Source organism: Mesoplodon bidens, assembly GCF_964165515.1.
Source record: "Mesoplodon bidens genome assembly, chromosome: 3".
Classification (NCBI taxonomy): domain Eukaryota; kingdom Metazoa; phylum Chordata; class Mammalia; order Artiodactyla; family Ziphiidae; genus Mesoplodon; species Mesoplodon bidens.
Genome location: NC_138178.1, coordinates 86,811,430 through 86,827,436, shown reverse-complemented (window position 1 = coordinate 86,827,436; position 16,007 = coordinate 86,811,430). Strand labels below are relative to the sequence as shown.

Here is a 16,007-nt window from a genome sequence, read left to right as displayed (position 1 = left end):
TGTGGGGTTTATCCCAGGAATGCAAGGATTCTTCAATATATGCAAATCAATTAATGTGATACATCATATTAACAAATTGAAGGAGAAACACCATATGATCATCTCAATAGATGCAGAAAAGCTTTCGATAAAATTCAACACCCATTTATGATAAAAACCCTCCAGAAAAATTGGCATACAGGGAACTTACCTCAACACATATGACAAACCCACAGCCAACATCATTCTCAATGGTGAAAAACTGAAACCATTTCCTCTAAGATCAGGAACAAGACAAGGTTGCCCACTCTCACCATTATTATTCTACAGAGTTTTGGAAGTTTTAGCCACAACTATCAGAGAAGAAAAAGAAATAAAAGGAATCCACATCGGAAAAGAGAAGTAAAGCTGTCACTGTGTGCAGATGACATACTATACATAGAGAATCCTAAAGATGCTGCCAGAAAACTACTAGAGCTAATCAATGAATTTGGTAAAGTAGCAGGATACAAAATTAATGCACAGAAATCTCTTGCATTCCTATACACTAATGATGAAAAATCTGAGAGAGAAATTAAGGAAACACTCCCATTTACCATTGCAACAAAAAGAATAAAACACCTAGGAATAAACCTACCTAAGGAGACAAAAGACCTGTATGCAGAAAACTATGACACTGATGAAAGAAATTACAGATGATACAAACAGATGGAGAGATACACCACGTTCTTGGATTGGAAGAATCAACATTGTCAAAATGACCATACTACCGAAAACAATCTATGGATTCAGTGCAATCCCTCTCAAACTACCAATGGCATTTTTCACAGAACTAGAACAAAAAATTTCACAATTTGTATGGAAACACAAAAGACCTCAAATAGCCAAAGCAATCTTGAGAAAAGAAAAACAGAGCTGGAGGAATCAGGCTCCCGGACATCAGACTATCCTACAAAGCTACAGTAATCAAGACAGTATGATACTGGCACGGAAACAGAAATATAGATCAATGGAACAGGATAGAAAGCCCAGCGATAAACCCATGCACATATGGTCACCTTATCTTTGATAAAGGAGGCAAGAATATACAATGGAGAAAAGACAGCCTCTTCAATAAGTAGTGCTGGGAAAACTGGACAGCTAGCTACATGTAAAAGTATGAAATGAGAACACTCCCTAACACCATACACAAAAATAAACTCAAAATAGATTAAAGACCTAAACTTAAGGCCAGACACTATAAAACTCTTAGAGGAAAACATAGGCAGAAGTATCTATGATATACATCACAGTAAGATCCTTTTTGACTCACCATCTGGAGTAATGGAAATAAAAACAAAAATAAAGAAATGGGACCTAATGAAACTTAAAAGCTTTTGCACAGTAAAGGAAACCATAAACAAGACAAAAAGACAACCCTCAGAATGGGAGAAAATACTTGCAAATGAAGCAACTGACAAAGGATTAATCTCCAAAATTTACAAGCAGCTCATGCAGCTCAATATCAAAAAAACAAACCACCCAATCCAAAAATGGGCAGAAGACCTAAATAGACATTTCTCCAAAGAAGATATACAGATCACCAACAAACACATGAAAGGATGCACAACATTACTAATCATTAGAGAAATGCAAATCAAAACTACAATGAGGTATCACCTCACACCAGTCAGAATGGCCATCATCAAAAAATCTACAAACAATAAATGCTGGAGAGGGTGTGGAGAAAAGGGAACCCTCTTGCACTGTTGGTGGGAATGTAAATTGATACAGCCACTATGGAGAATATGGAGGTTCCTTAAAAAACTAAAAATAGAATTACCATACGACCCTGCAATCCCACTACTGGGCATATACCCTAAGAAAACCGTAATTCAAAAAGAGTCATGTACCACAATGTTCACTGCAGCTCTATTTACAATAGTCAGCATGGAAGCACCCTAAGTGTCCATCGACAGATGAATGGATAAAGAAGATGTGGTACATATATACAATGGAATATTATTCAGCCATAAAAAGAAACGAAATTGAGTTATTTGTAGTGAGGTGGATGGACCTACAGTCTGTCATACAGTGAAGTCAGTCAGAAAGAGAAAAACAAATACCATACGCTACCACATATATATATGGAATCTAAAGAAAAAACAAAAAACTGTTATGAAGAACATAGGGGCAGGAGAGGAATAAAGACGCAGACGTAGAGAATGGACTTGAGGACACGGGGATGGGGAAGGGTAAGCTGGGACGAAGTAACAGACTTATATATGGACATATATATACTACCAAATGTAAAACAGATAGCTAGTGGGAAGCAGCCGCATAGCACAGGGAGATCAGCTCAGTGCTTTGTGACCACCTAGAGGGGTGGGAGGGAGACACAAGAGGGAGGAGATATGGGGATATATGTATACCTGATTCACTTTGTTATAAAGCAGAAATTAACACATCATTGTAAAGCAATTATACTCCAATAAAGATGTTAAAAAAAAAAGTAGAATATATTTGCAGAGGTAAAGAAATGCCTGCTTAGTAGTTCCCACTCTGATCACAACACAGGGGACACTTGGTTGGCCCCAACTAAATCCTTCACTAGTGTTCATAAATGGGGATTTTCTTTACAATCTGATCTCAATTTTATTACGCTACCTCCGGTGCTGAAACATTTCATTTTCTTTCTTCATGTTCAGTATTATGTTTTATACCTAAACTCTGCTAAAGAAGACATATGGTTTCCACTTTAAAATTCACTGCATATTCTACAATTATACTACATAAATATCAAAACACTTCAAAAGTAAAATGTTCATACCTTTGGACTGGATTTTTTCACAATTTGGAGAAATTATAACACATTTGATCTTGTTTAATTTCATATGTTTCGTAACCTCTCTTAGACCCATGACCAGCCGTCTCCTCGCTTTTGCTCTTACAGGATCCTTTTGGTAGATGCGTTCCTGGAAGCTGACAAGCTCTTGAAGAAGAAGAGTCACACATTCATCAATCTCTTTACAAAGAACCTGATTACAGTACCTGTAAAGGAAACCAAAAGTAGGTAATTATAAAATTATTTTAGGAAAAAAATACATCGAGTAACAGGTTTTCATTAAAAAATCAAGTCTTCAAAAATCTCCTAAATCCTTCAGTCAATTAGAAAAACAGAAGAGTTTTCCTGAATTACAACAGATCGGCTTTTATGCAAAGGACAGATTAACCTTGGGGAAGTACTAATCAAACACCCGATTATTAAATTCCTAAGGATATAAATCAAATGTTAACCTGTTATTAGATAAACAGGTATAATGTTTTTGGTAAGGAGATCATGTATAAAGTTATTTCATTCCAATGAAAACTAAAGATGCTTCTAATAAGAAACAAATTAATTTCATAAAAGCTAACTGAATGACCTAATACCAACCATTCATCCTCCACGCTTGGATAAATCACAGTCTCCGGCACTGGCTTCCTCAACCATAAAAATAAGGAGTTACAGATGACAGCCTCAATGGTCCCTCTACCTCTGAAAATCTATGGTTACAGAGGATGAATTCAGTAGTTAAATTGAAGCCAAAACCAAAGAGGTCTTGAGGTAAAAGTTGCATGGCTTTATATCAGGCAAAGCAACTGAATGAGGCTCTTTGTGAGATCATATATGGCTATAACGTAAAAAACAGAAAGCAAGTAGTGTGAGGCCACTATAGTACTTAATTTCAAGGATAAGGAAGTCATTCTAGTTTGAGTAAGCTCCTTACATATTCCACTTTGCTAGTTTTCACCCATAATCTATCTCTACCATAAGCAGGTACTTAACAAGGAAAATTGGTAAAATTTCTAATCTAGGAATGCCGGGCCAGCAAATTACCACTTCTAAATTACGGATACATTATATGGTGGGAAAATCTAGGCCTTCCTTTCTTTAGTGAAAAAAAATGTTCGGCTTTGGCAATTTTTTTAATGTTTATGTGAAAAGTGTTTAAATAAATGCAAGTATGACATTACTTCAGAACAGAAGATGTAACTGGACAGACTGAGGAAAGGTTATCATAAAGTACACAAAATTAAAGAATGCAACTGAAGAATAAAACATCAAAAATGCAATTTTCTTCACTCTGCTTTTCTTCCAAGCTGTTTATTTCACACATATGTAAGATTTTATTCTCCAAGTATTTCCTCTGTCCGACATCTGTGATATTTAATTAACTTCCCAAACCTAGGCGATAAGTATTTGCTCAAAAACAATAATATAAAGGAACAGAACAAACCAATATGGTTTGGATTCACACACATTTTACTTTCACCCTGGGATTCTTTCATAGGTAAACTTAAGTTCAAAGGTAAAATTAATTTATCTACAGAAATGTTTACATTCTAAAATCCTTCACAGCAATAACTGTCAGTTCAAGGTTATTCACAGATGGGCATTTTCAAACTTAGAAATATATGCTTAACAACAAATAGGTTTATGTAACAGGTTCACTACATGTAGGAGGATCTTAGAAACTTGTTATTAATTGGTTAGAGAGGTTTTTTGTTTGTTTCTTTTCGCGGTACGCGGGCCTCTCACTGTTGTGGCCTCTCCCATTGCGGAGCACAGGCTCCGGACGCGCAGGCTCAGCGGCCATGGCTCACGGGCCCAGCTTCTCCACGGCATGTGGGATCTTCCCGGACCGGGGCACGAACCCGTGTCCCCTGCATCGGCAGGCGGACTCTCAACCACTGCGCCACCAGGGAAGCCCGAGAGGTTTTTTTTTTGAAGGGCCAATAATGTAAACAAAAAAGCAAAAGCATTTGGAGAGGAAAAATGTCACAGTATGACATTTTATATAATACATAAGCTGTAAGAGGCCAAATTTCATGGGTATAAACACTAGCTGATATAAAAAGAATGTATTTACTGTCAAATCACTTTTACATGAACACTGACAGCTGACAGATGGCAAATACTTTCCATATAATAAAACCCTTTGTTAAACAAAATCTGAAAGAACTTAAAGATCTTTGGTATTCTATCTGTTCAACCCACCAAGAAAGAATGATAATATTATATTCAGAACTACAGTCAAGATACCTAAGCTATTCAACCTCAATAATGAGACTAAAACTTACTCTCTAAATCTTTTGCTGTGGATTTTGGTTATTGTCGAAGATGCCATTGGACTGCCTATCCCAGAACTAGCCGGAGAGCCTTGTGACACAGGTGTCATACAGTACGGAGAGTTCTGACTTGCTGGAGAAAGGGATGCATCACTGGGCATGCTCAGTCCAGCATCTGTGGAGACGTGGGGTGAGGGGAAAGAATTTAGAAATTCTGAATGCTGAAAAGCTCTATACTGATCAACATAATTTAGAATGGCAGTTACCTTTTGTTATCACTTCCAAATTCTCCAGAAGCTACCAAGTTGGGCATTGTTTGTATCACAAACATTTCATATACTACAAAAATCAAATTTTCCTATTATGTCTTAAAATATACTCTGAAAAACATCAAGCATAGCCTACAAGTCTCCACAGAAGAGATGCAAGAAGGCCAAGTTATCTAAAACATGTATTCCCAGGAGATCTAAATCGAAGGAAAGACGTATCCACTTCTACACTCTTTCCAGATCATATTACCCATCTCCTTCATCTCTATTTTTCCACCTATTTCTTAGAAATAAATTTTTTAACTGTCTAAAAATTCCCATTGCTGCTGGCAATGATGAATTCTACCTCATTCTTTCTCTCCACACCACTCCCAATTCTCCAGGCACCACCCCAGTCAGTTTCTCTTTCATTTGGTCTTTGCTCCTGTGCTCAGGCAGCCATGTTTGCAGATTCCACCTCTTGACTCAACTGCCACCTTTAGTTACTGCTTCTTTTCTAAACAGCTCTAAAACTCAGGAAATGAGTTAGTATTTGTCCAGTCCATTAATCTGCAAAGTTACACATATATCTTTATCTCTCTACTGGATTGTAAACTTTCTGTAACAGGGCCAGTCCACTATATATCTTTATGACATTTCCTGACCTTCCCATCCCTACCCCACTTACTAAAGTACATATGATGGATGTTCAACACACACTTGTTGAAGGAATGCATAAACAGATACACCTAAATACAAAGGCAATGATACTTAACTGAGAGCAAAGGGGAACCCTAACCACATATTGGAACAATTCTTAGAAGAAGTAAACTTATTTTTCTAAACACAAGGGAACACTGCTACTAAATCTATGTGTAAATCAGATTTAAATGTTTTGCCAAAAGTTGAAGAATACCAGTAGAAATAGGGACCTAGTCAGGTTTCTCTTAAAATCTTTCTTCCAGAGTAGTATAAATTTTAGAAGGCATCTGCAGTTTTGCTGAGGTCCCAAGTGGAATCATGTGCTGGCTACCCACTGTATGGGACTGAATCTTATTGACCAACTGGACTATGCACTACAGCAAGCTTTGCAATTCTCTATACTCATTGTGGCATAGGTATTAAATCCACAAAAGCAAGGAAGAAAATCAACAAAAGCAATTCAATAAAATATACAGGTGACCCTTGTACAAGATGGGGATTTAAACCGCATGTAATTTATAGTCCGCCCTTTGTATCATAGTTCCTCCACCGTCTGTGGATTCAACCAATCATGTCTGAGTAGTGCTGCAGTATTTACTATTGAAAAACATCTGTGTACAAGTGTACCTGTGCAGTTCAAACCTGCATTGTTCAAGGGTCAACTGTAGTCCTGCAAAGAAAGCCAGTTGTGTTCTAGATATAAAAGAAGGCAAGATGAAAGGAACTGTGACAGTTACAGAGGATGCATTAGTAAGATCATAATTATGAGGGTTTACAACAAATTCAGGATTTAAGCTTCAAAAATGCCATAGACCTACTATGTAACAACTGCCTCCCCACCCTTTAAATATCTCCCTACAGAAGCATCTTCAAAAGAAACCACTCTCAAAAATTAAAAAATTTAGATAAAATATGGAGCATATTTAGGAGAATAACTAGTGATATGTTGTTACCTACTAATTAAAATACTTCGGACCATTTTATAAGAAGAAGGGGGAAAGAGGTGATCTTACCTTCTTGGGAAACAATCTCCTGTGGCAAATCATCAATAAAATCTAAGTGCATTTCTATTGGTTCCTCAGATCCCAAAAGATTGTGGTCCACAGTTAAACGGCCCTTCTTTTCCTCTCTTTCTTTCAAAATAACCTAAAAGTCATTACCAGTCTTTAATTACTAATTACTCTTTAAGTATGTACTGAATGATTAAAATGGTCACTATTACACAGGAATAGTAGTGTTCACTTAAAAAATGGATGTAAGGATTTTGGTTGGCTATGTAGAAACTGACTGGCAAAAAGGTAAACGTAATTTTAGGCACTGTAGTTGAAGGAAGTACTATATCCAAAATAAAGGAAGGCAATATAATACTACAGCTATCAAACCACATCTGCTTCATTCTTTAAATCCTAGTAGACAAACTAGGGTTTCCCCCAAAATGGATAAAATAAAACCTTTGGAAACCAGGTCACATAGTTACGTTACATTTATTTGGTCATAGATCATCTCATTCGCTCCTCCTAATAACAGTACTGAGTTAAACAGAGCAGATATTATACCCAACTTATAGATAAAGAAGATGAGGATAAGAAAGGTTTGCTAAAACTACACAATAAGTACTGAAGTTAGTACTAGAATCCCAGGCTTCTGATACCTAGGGTCTAAAGTTTTTGGATACCTAAATGTTTAACTTTTTTTTTTTTTAACTTATAGACAGAACTCATTCCCCAGGCCTTGGTCAACACAGAAAGGTAGTCATGATGCTGAGATCCCCAACCTTAAATTAACTAGCCATCATAAAGATGCACGTCTAAGAATTTTTCACAATAATCAGTTGGCCAAAACGCCACAACTACTTTTGCAAAACGATTTAAACCCTTTTTTATACTGTAAAATAAATATCCCCAGGGTTTGTTTTACCTTTTTAAGTGCTGTGGGCCGTTTTAGTTTTGCAATTTCCTTTTCTTTTCCTTTTTTTGCTTTAGAGGAAGTAATGTCCAAAGAATTAAAGGATGTCAAACAGGGCTGACCTTTGGTTAAGGGTTTTCTGTTAGTAGAGTCTTTAGTGTGAGAAGAAGCTGCAGTGACCACTAAAAACAAACAAGAACATTAGTTTTACTATTATGGCCAACTCCACATATTTTCAAAATTTCTAATAATAAACCTATAAGAACAACAACATCCTCTTCTTGTGGAAAACAGACATCATAATAGCAGGAGCAGTATATGGCCGTGCAGTATCCCTCAGATACAGTTCCAAAGAACCATTCTACCTCTGAAATTTCAAAACTGTACCTCTCCTTATTCCTAATGAATCTAACAATGACCCTTACATAAGATAATTAGTCTATCACTCCTCTCCTCATTTCAGCCTGTCAGTAAAGAATGATGATTTTCCCCTCTCAGCTGTACTCTCAGTACTATTCAGCAATTCTTTTATGCCTGATTGATTGTTACCCTCATTCTCCCGTGGATACCACCCATCCTTCAGCAGACCTAGCCTCTAATCTCAGTTCTCTCACTCTAGCAGAAAAGCTTTCCTGCTACTTCCCTGAGAAGATGCTTTCCAATATAAACTTCTAAGCCATCTGAGAGGAGGCAGCAGGCATCCTTACTCCCACCGAAGGCTTACCAGCCACCTCTTCTCATAATCCCACCTCAGGATTAATTTCTCAAGGATTTTGCTCTATTGCTTTCTCCTTGCATCTTTCAAGTTCCTCCTTGACTTGACCCCTGACTCTTTTCCCTAACTCCCCAAAAGAAGTTAAAAATCTCCTCTACATAAAAGGAAGAAAAAACAGGCAAACTAACAAAACCTCTCCCCTGACTGGCTTCTAAGATACCATCACTCCCCTTTCTTCCTCATTACTTCCCAAATCATTATAATCTGGCCTCCGCCCTACCCACTCTCTTGAAACTGCTATTGCCAAGATCACATAAAACCTTGCAACTGCCAAATCTAACTCTGATTCTTTGCTCTATTCTAGAGCAAAGCAGCATTTGTTACCAAAGACCACATCCTCTTCCTCAAAATTCTATCCTCACCTTTTGTGACATTATGTTCTACTTTTCTCACTCTTTCTCAAACCTGTTTTTCTGGTTCTTCTTCCTTCTGTCTTTTAACCCTGAGCATTCTACAGGGGTTTATCCCTGAACATCTTTTTTCTAATTTTTCTTTCCCCTGACAATCTTATATATTTCCACAGCTACAACAATCATCTCTATCTGAAATTCACTGACTTCTAACCTGAACTGCACATACCTAACTATAAGTTAAATAGGAACCACCAGGATCTCCCTAACCAGCATTTCAAATACAACAGGGCCAGAGTCTGTCCTTCCCAAGAAAATTCTTCTTCTGTGATCCTTATCCTGTTTGGTATCGTCATATACCTAACCTAACCCCCACCACAGTCCTCCAAGTCAGAGGGTTTGGAGTCATCTTTGACCTGTTTCCACATCCCATCAATTAAAAGCCCCTACTAATTCCTTAAAATCCTTTTACATCTTTGCCATAGTCCCGTCCTTCTTTTGGACTTCCCAAGAAAGCTGATTTCTTTGTAATCAACACTTCCCAATTTAAACACTGGTGATAGATTAGAGGTTAATCTCACTTCCATCTGTCAAGAATCTTACTCCCCTTTTAAAGGCCAGTCCAAATGCTATCATGTATGAAAGCATTTGTAACATACATCCCTGTTGACATAAATCACTCTTTCTTCTATAAGTTCATAAAACTTTGCTGGTATCTTTCCTAAGGCACTGCTTTTTATTAGTTATGTCGGTACATCTTTCTCTCAGACTAGATTATAAACTCCTTGACCACAGGTATATCTTAATCATATCTGTAATTCCACAGTTCTTGACACCACACTTTGCATGCAGATACTTACATTTGTATATATTAATGTGCTAAACAAATCAAAGTTGTAATAATAAGCCACTTAAAGTTATCACAGGCTAACAATCTCTTTCCCAAAATAACTGGCTAACCTTTATTGAATGATTATAACCCAGACGCTCTTCTAAGCACTTTACATGTATCATCTCATTCAATCCTCAAAACAATCCAGAAGCAGGTACTGTATTATCTCCATTTTAATGTAAGGAAACTGAAGCACAGGAAGATTAAATAACTCGCCAAGGAAAAACATGGAAGAACAGGATTCAAGACGCAGCTCAACTCCAAAGCCCCTGCATGCAGCCACTAGACCACACTGCCTCTGGAACACTGCTAACTCTCAGTTCCATTCCCTAGAGTCCTTTACTCTTAGTGAGATGTTACTGCCACTTCCCTCATCTCAACAGCATGCAACGCTAAAGCTTAGTATACACTCAATATTATTTTTACTAACAGTTACTCAAAGCTAAGGTTCATACTGGATGGTAACTAGCTATAGGTTTAAACATTTTGCACACACGATTAATGTTATAAACTGTTACTTATATTTTTGTTTAAAAACAGTAGACCCTTTACATAGGAACAGAGGAAAGAGAAAATTCCATTCTTCCTCTCAACATCAGTGCTTTTTGTTGGTGCCTTTCCCTTTATCTTATTCCTCATCCTCTAAATATAAAGACTATGAAAAGAAATGAAGGAGCATGTCAAAGGTGCTGAGCTGTAACTTTGATGAGGTTTGTTAAAATGTAAATTACTGTTTCAGCAGAAAGCCAGCTCATTTTCTCTCTCCCTCCCTCCCCTCCTCGCCCTCCCTCCCCCAACTTCTCTCCCTCTCTCTCCCTGTCTCCCTTTTTCTCTCTCTCTCTCTCACACATACACACAAAATTTGATTAAAACTCCTATATTTCCCATTTGGTTTTAAATTGGATAATTAACAGTTATAGAGCCAAATTACTTGTGATTCTTATTGATACCTTTGAAGAAGAGAAAAATTTGGTTGGTTCATAACATATACCAACCAACATTTGAACAGAGACCTGGAGGACCTGATGGAACAAACTATACTGATGCCTGAGGGAAGAGAGTTCCAGGTAAAGGAAAGAGCAAGCACAAGGACACTGAGCTTGGAGCATGTTGGATGTGCCTGTGGAACAGCAAGGGGGCTAACGTGGCTAGAGCAGTGAGTGCCAGGGAGAATGGTGATGAGGGCAAAAAGGTAACAGGATCAGCTAAGATATGACTTAGGAACCTGGCTTCGCTCCAAGTGAGATGACAAGCTACTAGAGGATTTTGAACTTATATTTGAAAAAGAGCGCTCCTTTTAAGATAGACTGGGGGTTGGGGGAAGGAAAGGTAGGTAATAGTTAGGAGGCTACTAGTAGCAGGAGAGAAGCTGCTGAGTAATCAGACTCTGGATTTTTGTAGGTATATATAATTTAGATTAACAATTTTCAAAATACATTGCCAAAGCCAAATAGCAAATTGCTAGGATTAATGATATCACCTGTATATGACAGAGGTCTGGTATTAGTAATTTGCCGTGCTTTCATGGCTTGTTGTTGTTTTTCCAGAGCTGCTAACATGTCCCCCAAATCTAGTTGTACAGGTGTTTTATTCTTTTTCCCAGCTGCCTTTGATAAAGCTTCCTGCAAGGTAAACATGAAAACATTTATTTTTCATTTTAGTATGAAAATGTGACAATTTAAGATAATTATATTTGTCACTCTTCCATCCATCCCCCAAAACCTACCAAATAAACTATCATATTTGTTCATAAAAATGAATACATACCTGTAGTTTTTTTTGCTCCATACTTATTTCTGAATATTCTTGAGCTGTGGCAAGGGCTGCTGCTAAAGCTTTCTTCTTTTGACTCTTTGCACGTTTAGGAACTGAGGTTGTAATGGGAATTGGTGTCTGAACTATATTGATTGGTGAGTTCTCAGGTAAATCATCCAACTATGATAACCAGAGAAAAACATTTGTTAGTGATTCCATAAAAGTCTAATTATGGGCTTCCCTGGTGGCGCAGTGGTTGAGAGTCCGCCTGCCGATGCAGGGGATGCAGGTTCGTGCCCCAGTCCGGGAGGATCCCACATGCCGCGGAGCGGCTGGGTCCGTGAGCCGTGGCCGCAGAGCCTGCGCGTCCAGAGCCTGTGCTCTGCGACAGGAGAGGCCACAACAGTGAGAGGCCCATGTACCGGGGGTAAAAAAAAAAGTCTAATCATAAGGAAAGACAATCTAGAATGTGAGATGTTCTACAGTATAACTGGACTAGACTCTTCAGAAGATTCAATTACATAAAGAACAGAGTGAGATGGTGGGATCATTCTAGACTGGGAGACTGGAAAATAATAGAGACAAAACAGCAAAATGCAATAGGTGATAACTGTCTGGATCCTGGACTGAAAACAAAATAACTCCAAGGTAAAGTTTTGCAACAACTGGGGAAATTTTAGCATGGACTATATGGTTTATGATGTCATTTAATTAATGGTATTTCCTTGTCTGTAATGGAACTATGGATTTCAAAGGACAGTGTCTCTGTTCTGGCTATGCTGAGAAGAAATACTAAAGATCAGTACTAAATACAGTGCTTCTTCTATACCATGCTGCCCTACAAGTCTTTATACTTAGCTGTAATATTTCTTTTCAACATTGCCGTAGCTCAAAAGATGTTCAAATATTTTGCTTATCTTTTTTAAAAGAGTCACTTACTACTTTTGAAGAAAGTTTCTGTTGAATATTCTCATCTTTAGCACTTCCATTCTCATTTAGTTCTCGAAATCCATCTTCATCCTGAAATAGTTCCACATTTTAAGTAAAAACAGAGTTCAAAGCAATAAACTCTTAAGAACAACATTTATAATGCTTAAGAGTAATGAAATGACAGGGAAGTAATTTTTTAACTCAATATTAAACTATTTAAAATCAGTCTTAAAAAGGAAATCTCGGGCCTCCCTGGTGGCGCAGTGGTTGAGAGTCCGCCTGCCGATGCAGGGGATGCGGGTTCGTGCCCCGGTCTGGGAGGATCCCACATGCCGCGGAGCGGCTGGGCCCGTGAGCCATGGCCGCTGGGCCTGCGCGTCCGGAGCCTGTGCTCCGCAACGGGAGAGGCCACAGCAGTGAGAGGCCCACATACCGCAAAAAGAAAAAAAAAAAAAAAAAAAAAAAAAAAAAAAAAAAAAAAAGGAAATCTCATTTCTCACATGCTAAAACATAGCTAATTTAATTATTCAAGGATGGGGATACATCCACACGTGTCCATCCTTTGGATTTCTGCCTCTACTATTCCATTTTTATTAATAATTCTACCCTAAGGTGGGTAAGTAAATAAAAAGAAATTCAAAAAGGATTTTATCACATTTCACATACTTTTGAAAAGATTTTAAACACATGGCTTAATATGAATTTCATTAATATATTCCCTGTCCCATTACTACATACACCAGTCAATAAAATTAAAAGTTAAAAAATAAATTCCCTATTCAAAGTAATTTCTTAACCAATATCCTCCTTTACACTGAAATTTATCTATTATTTTTAACTAAATATAAGTATGGAACCAATCATATGATTAAGTGCAAATAAAAAATCTGCCACATGTACTGTTCTCGATACACTACTTGAGCTGAACCCTCAAGTCCTTTAGGTCAATTACTAAGCTTATCTAACATATTATTCATCTGAAGCCTCTGGCTTCAAGCATATTTAAACTCCATCTATTTACTCATTTTATAGAAACTATATAACAAAGATGAGTTACCTGGGATGTTGTTCACCATCTTGACACAATCAAATTCTACTCATTCTTTAAAACCTATTCCAAATGTTATCCCTATCCTGCCTCAAACCCAAAGGGGCTTACTTCTCCTTTCAACTTCAACCACACCCAAGAAGTATCAGGTGTGTACATGTCTACATTCCTCTATTACACAGCAACCTCCCTAAGGCTAGTGTGTTTATTCACCTTAATGTATCATGCAGAGCACCTTACTTTAAACATACAACAGGCCTCCAATGAGCAGCAGTTAGATGAATAAATAATAGAAACATTGCAATTAGAATATAAACTGTCTGCCTATTAGAAAAAGTAAAATAGCCTTTTATCTTCCTTCTTCAAGACTCCCCTGGCTAGCAGCACAAATTGACTAGACTGAACTGTTTAAATCTGAAAAACTTAATAAATAGATTCAACAAAGATAATAAAAGTTAGGAAGAAAGTTTCAAACTAGGTGAAGTCCACGTAAAATTAAGCTCTACCTCCATACGTTACCTCAAAATGAATACTCATGACAAAAATTTATAAAAATAAACATTAATAAAGTTAATGTTAGACTAACTATACATAACCAAGACAAAAATGACAAGAAAAATACATCTAAGTAACTTACAATCTACTTGCAGTCACATGTTAAGACATAAAAAATACTTATCATAATGTAAGAAAAATTAATTTCTTAATGGCAACATTTGCTATAACAATATACAGTTTGAAAAAATACCTCAAAATATAAAGACTCGGAATTTGGGTCGCCTCTATGACACTGACTGGGGTTTAACTGCTTATTATCTTGTCTCTTTTGCAAATTCTGTCTTCTTTCTGAGGAAGTACTATGTCCTCGGCATCTGAATCCAACCTAAATAAACCCCAGAGGGGGGAAAATATATTACTTTTAAGTAAAATGTTTTATTAAAGTATAACATACAGAAATGTACCCCAAAGTATACAGCACAATGAATTTTCATAAAGTGCATAACTTAGTACAAAAGGTTAAAACTTTTGACAAATAAGGTCATTATAATGAAAATACAAAAATGTGATAATTAGTGCATGTTACTTTTTTCCCTTGTGCATGAACGTTTATATCAACTTTATTTGTAATGCCAAAAACTGGAAACAACCCAGATATCCTTCATTGGGAGAGTAAACTCACTGTGGTATATGCATTCTATAAAACAGCAGTCAGTCATGAAAAGGAACAAACTACTGATATACCCAATAATCTGTATGAATCTCCAGAAAACGATGCAAGTGAAAAAAAGCCAATCCTGAAAAGACTGTATGAGTTCATTTATACAACATTCTTGAAATGACAAAACCATAAAAAGGGGCAACAGATTAGTGGATTCTAGGGGTTAAGGAGAGGCTGGTGGGGAAGGGAAGGGAGTTTGGCTATAAAAAGGCAACATGAGGGATCCTTGCAGTAATGGTTCTGTTTTGAATCGACTATATTGATGTCAATATCAGGGTGGTGATACTGTGCCATAGTTGCAAGATGTTATTACCATTGGGAGAAACTGAGTATTACCTTTTTATAAAACTATCGTAGGTCTTTTAATATCTGTAGTTTTATTGTTTTTTAATTCCTAGGAAATATAAAAAATTTTAAATCTTGTTTATAAGAAAACAGATTTAAAAGAATAAAATTGTCATTCAATCACATAAATTATTATTATCCTATTGAACCATCTGCAAAATGTTCAACTGTCATAAAAGTAAGAAAAAAACACATTAAGCACTTTAAGAATATTAAGACAATCAAGTTCCCTCTCTTAAGTACCTAATGCAACTTAGATGAAATGCCTCTGAACCAGGACACCTAGAGAAGATGTGAAAAGTATGATCCTCTTTACCAGTTACTCAAGAATTCTAACAATATACAGAACTTGAAGCAGACCTGGACTGAAGGTGCTGTTGTATAGACTTTGGATTATTAAATCAAAAATATGCACACAGGGCTTCCCTGGTGGCGCAGTTGTTGAGAGTCTGCCTGCTGATGCAGGGGACACGGGTTCGTTCCCTGGTCTGGGAAGATCCCACATGCCGCGAGGCGGCTGGGCCCGTGAGCCATGGCCGCTGAGCCTGTGCTCCGCAACGGGAGAGGCCACAACAGTGAGAGGCCCGCATACCAAAAAAAAGTATGCACACAAAGACCTAGAAGCACCTAGCAATTCCCATGCTAAGCAACTGGTCTAAAAAGACTTGCTGATAAGCAACAGAATTTTTTTTTTTTTTAAGAAACAATTTTTATACTCTCTTGGGAAGTAGGCTTTATGGCAGAACTATAGGCCAGAAGATAGTCATA

At 37.2% G+C, this 16,007-nt stretch overlaps 1 protein-coding gene across 1 annotated transcript in view; it reads right to left on the bottom strand.

Moving 5' to 3' along the window:
• Positions 1-16,007, bottom strand: part of SECISBP2L (SECIS binding protein 2 like) — a 63,549-nt gene that overhangs the window by 25,558 nt on the left and 21,984 nt on the right. Inside the window, exons 8-15 of the mRNA XM_081229390.1 lie at positions 14,424-14,558; positions 12,637-12,717; positions 11,710-11,877; positions 11,423-11,564; positions 7,938-8,107; positions 7,034-7,166; positions 5,083-5,245; positions 2,789-3,009 (exon numbers count right to left, since the gene is read on the bottom strand). Of these exons, the coding sequence (XP_081085516.1) occupies positions 2,789-3,009; positions 5,083-5,245; positions 7,034-7,166; positions 7,938-8,107; positions 11,423-11,564; positions 11,710-11,877; positions 12,637-12,717; positions 14,424-14,558 (1,213 nt within the window). The remainder of the gene's footprint in view (positions 1-2,788; positions 3,010-5,082; positions 5,246-7,033; positions 7,167-7,937; positions 8,108-11,422; positions 11,565-11,709; positions 11,878-12,636; positions 12,718-14,423; positions 14,559-16,007) is intronic.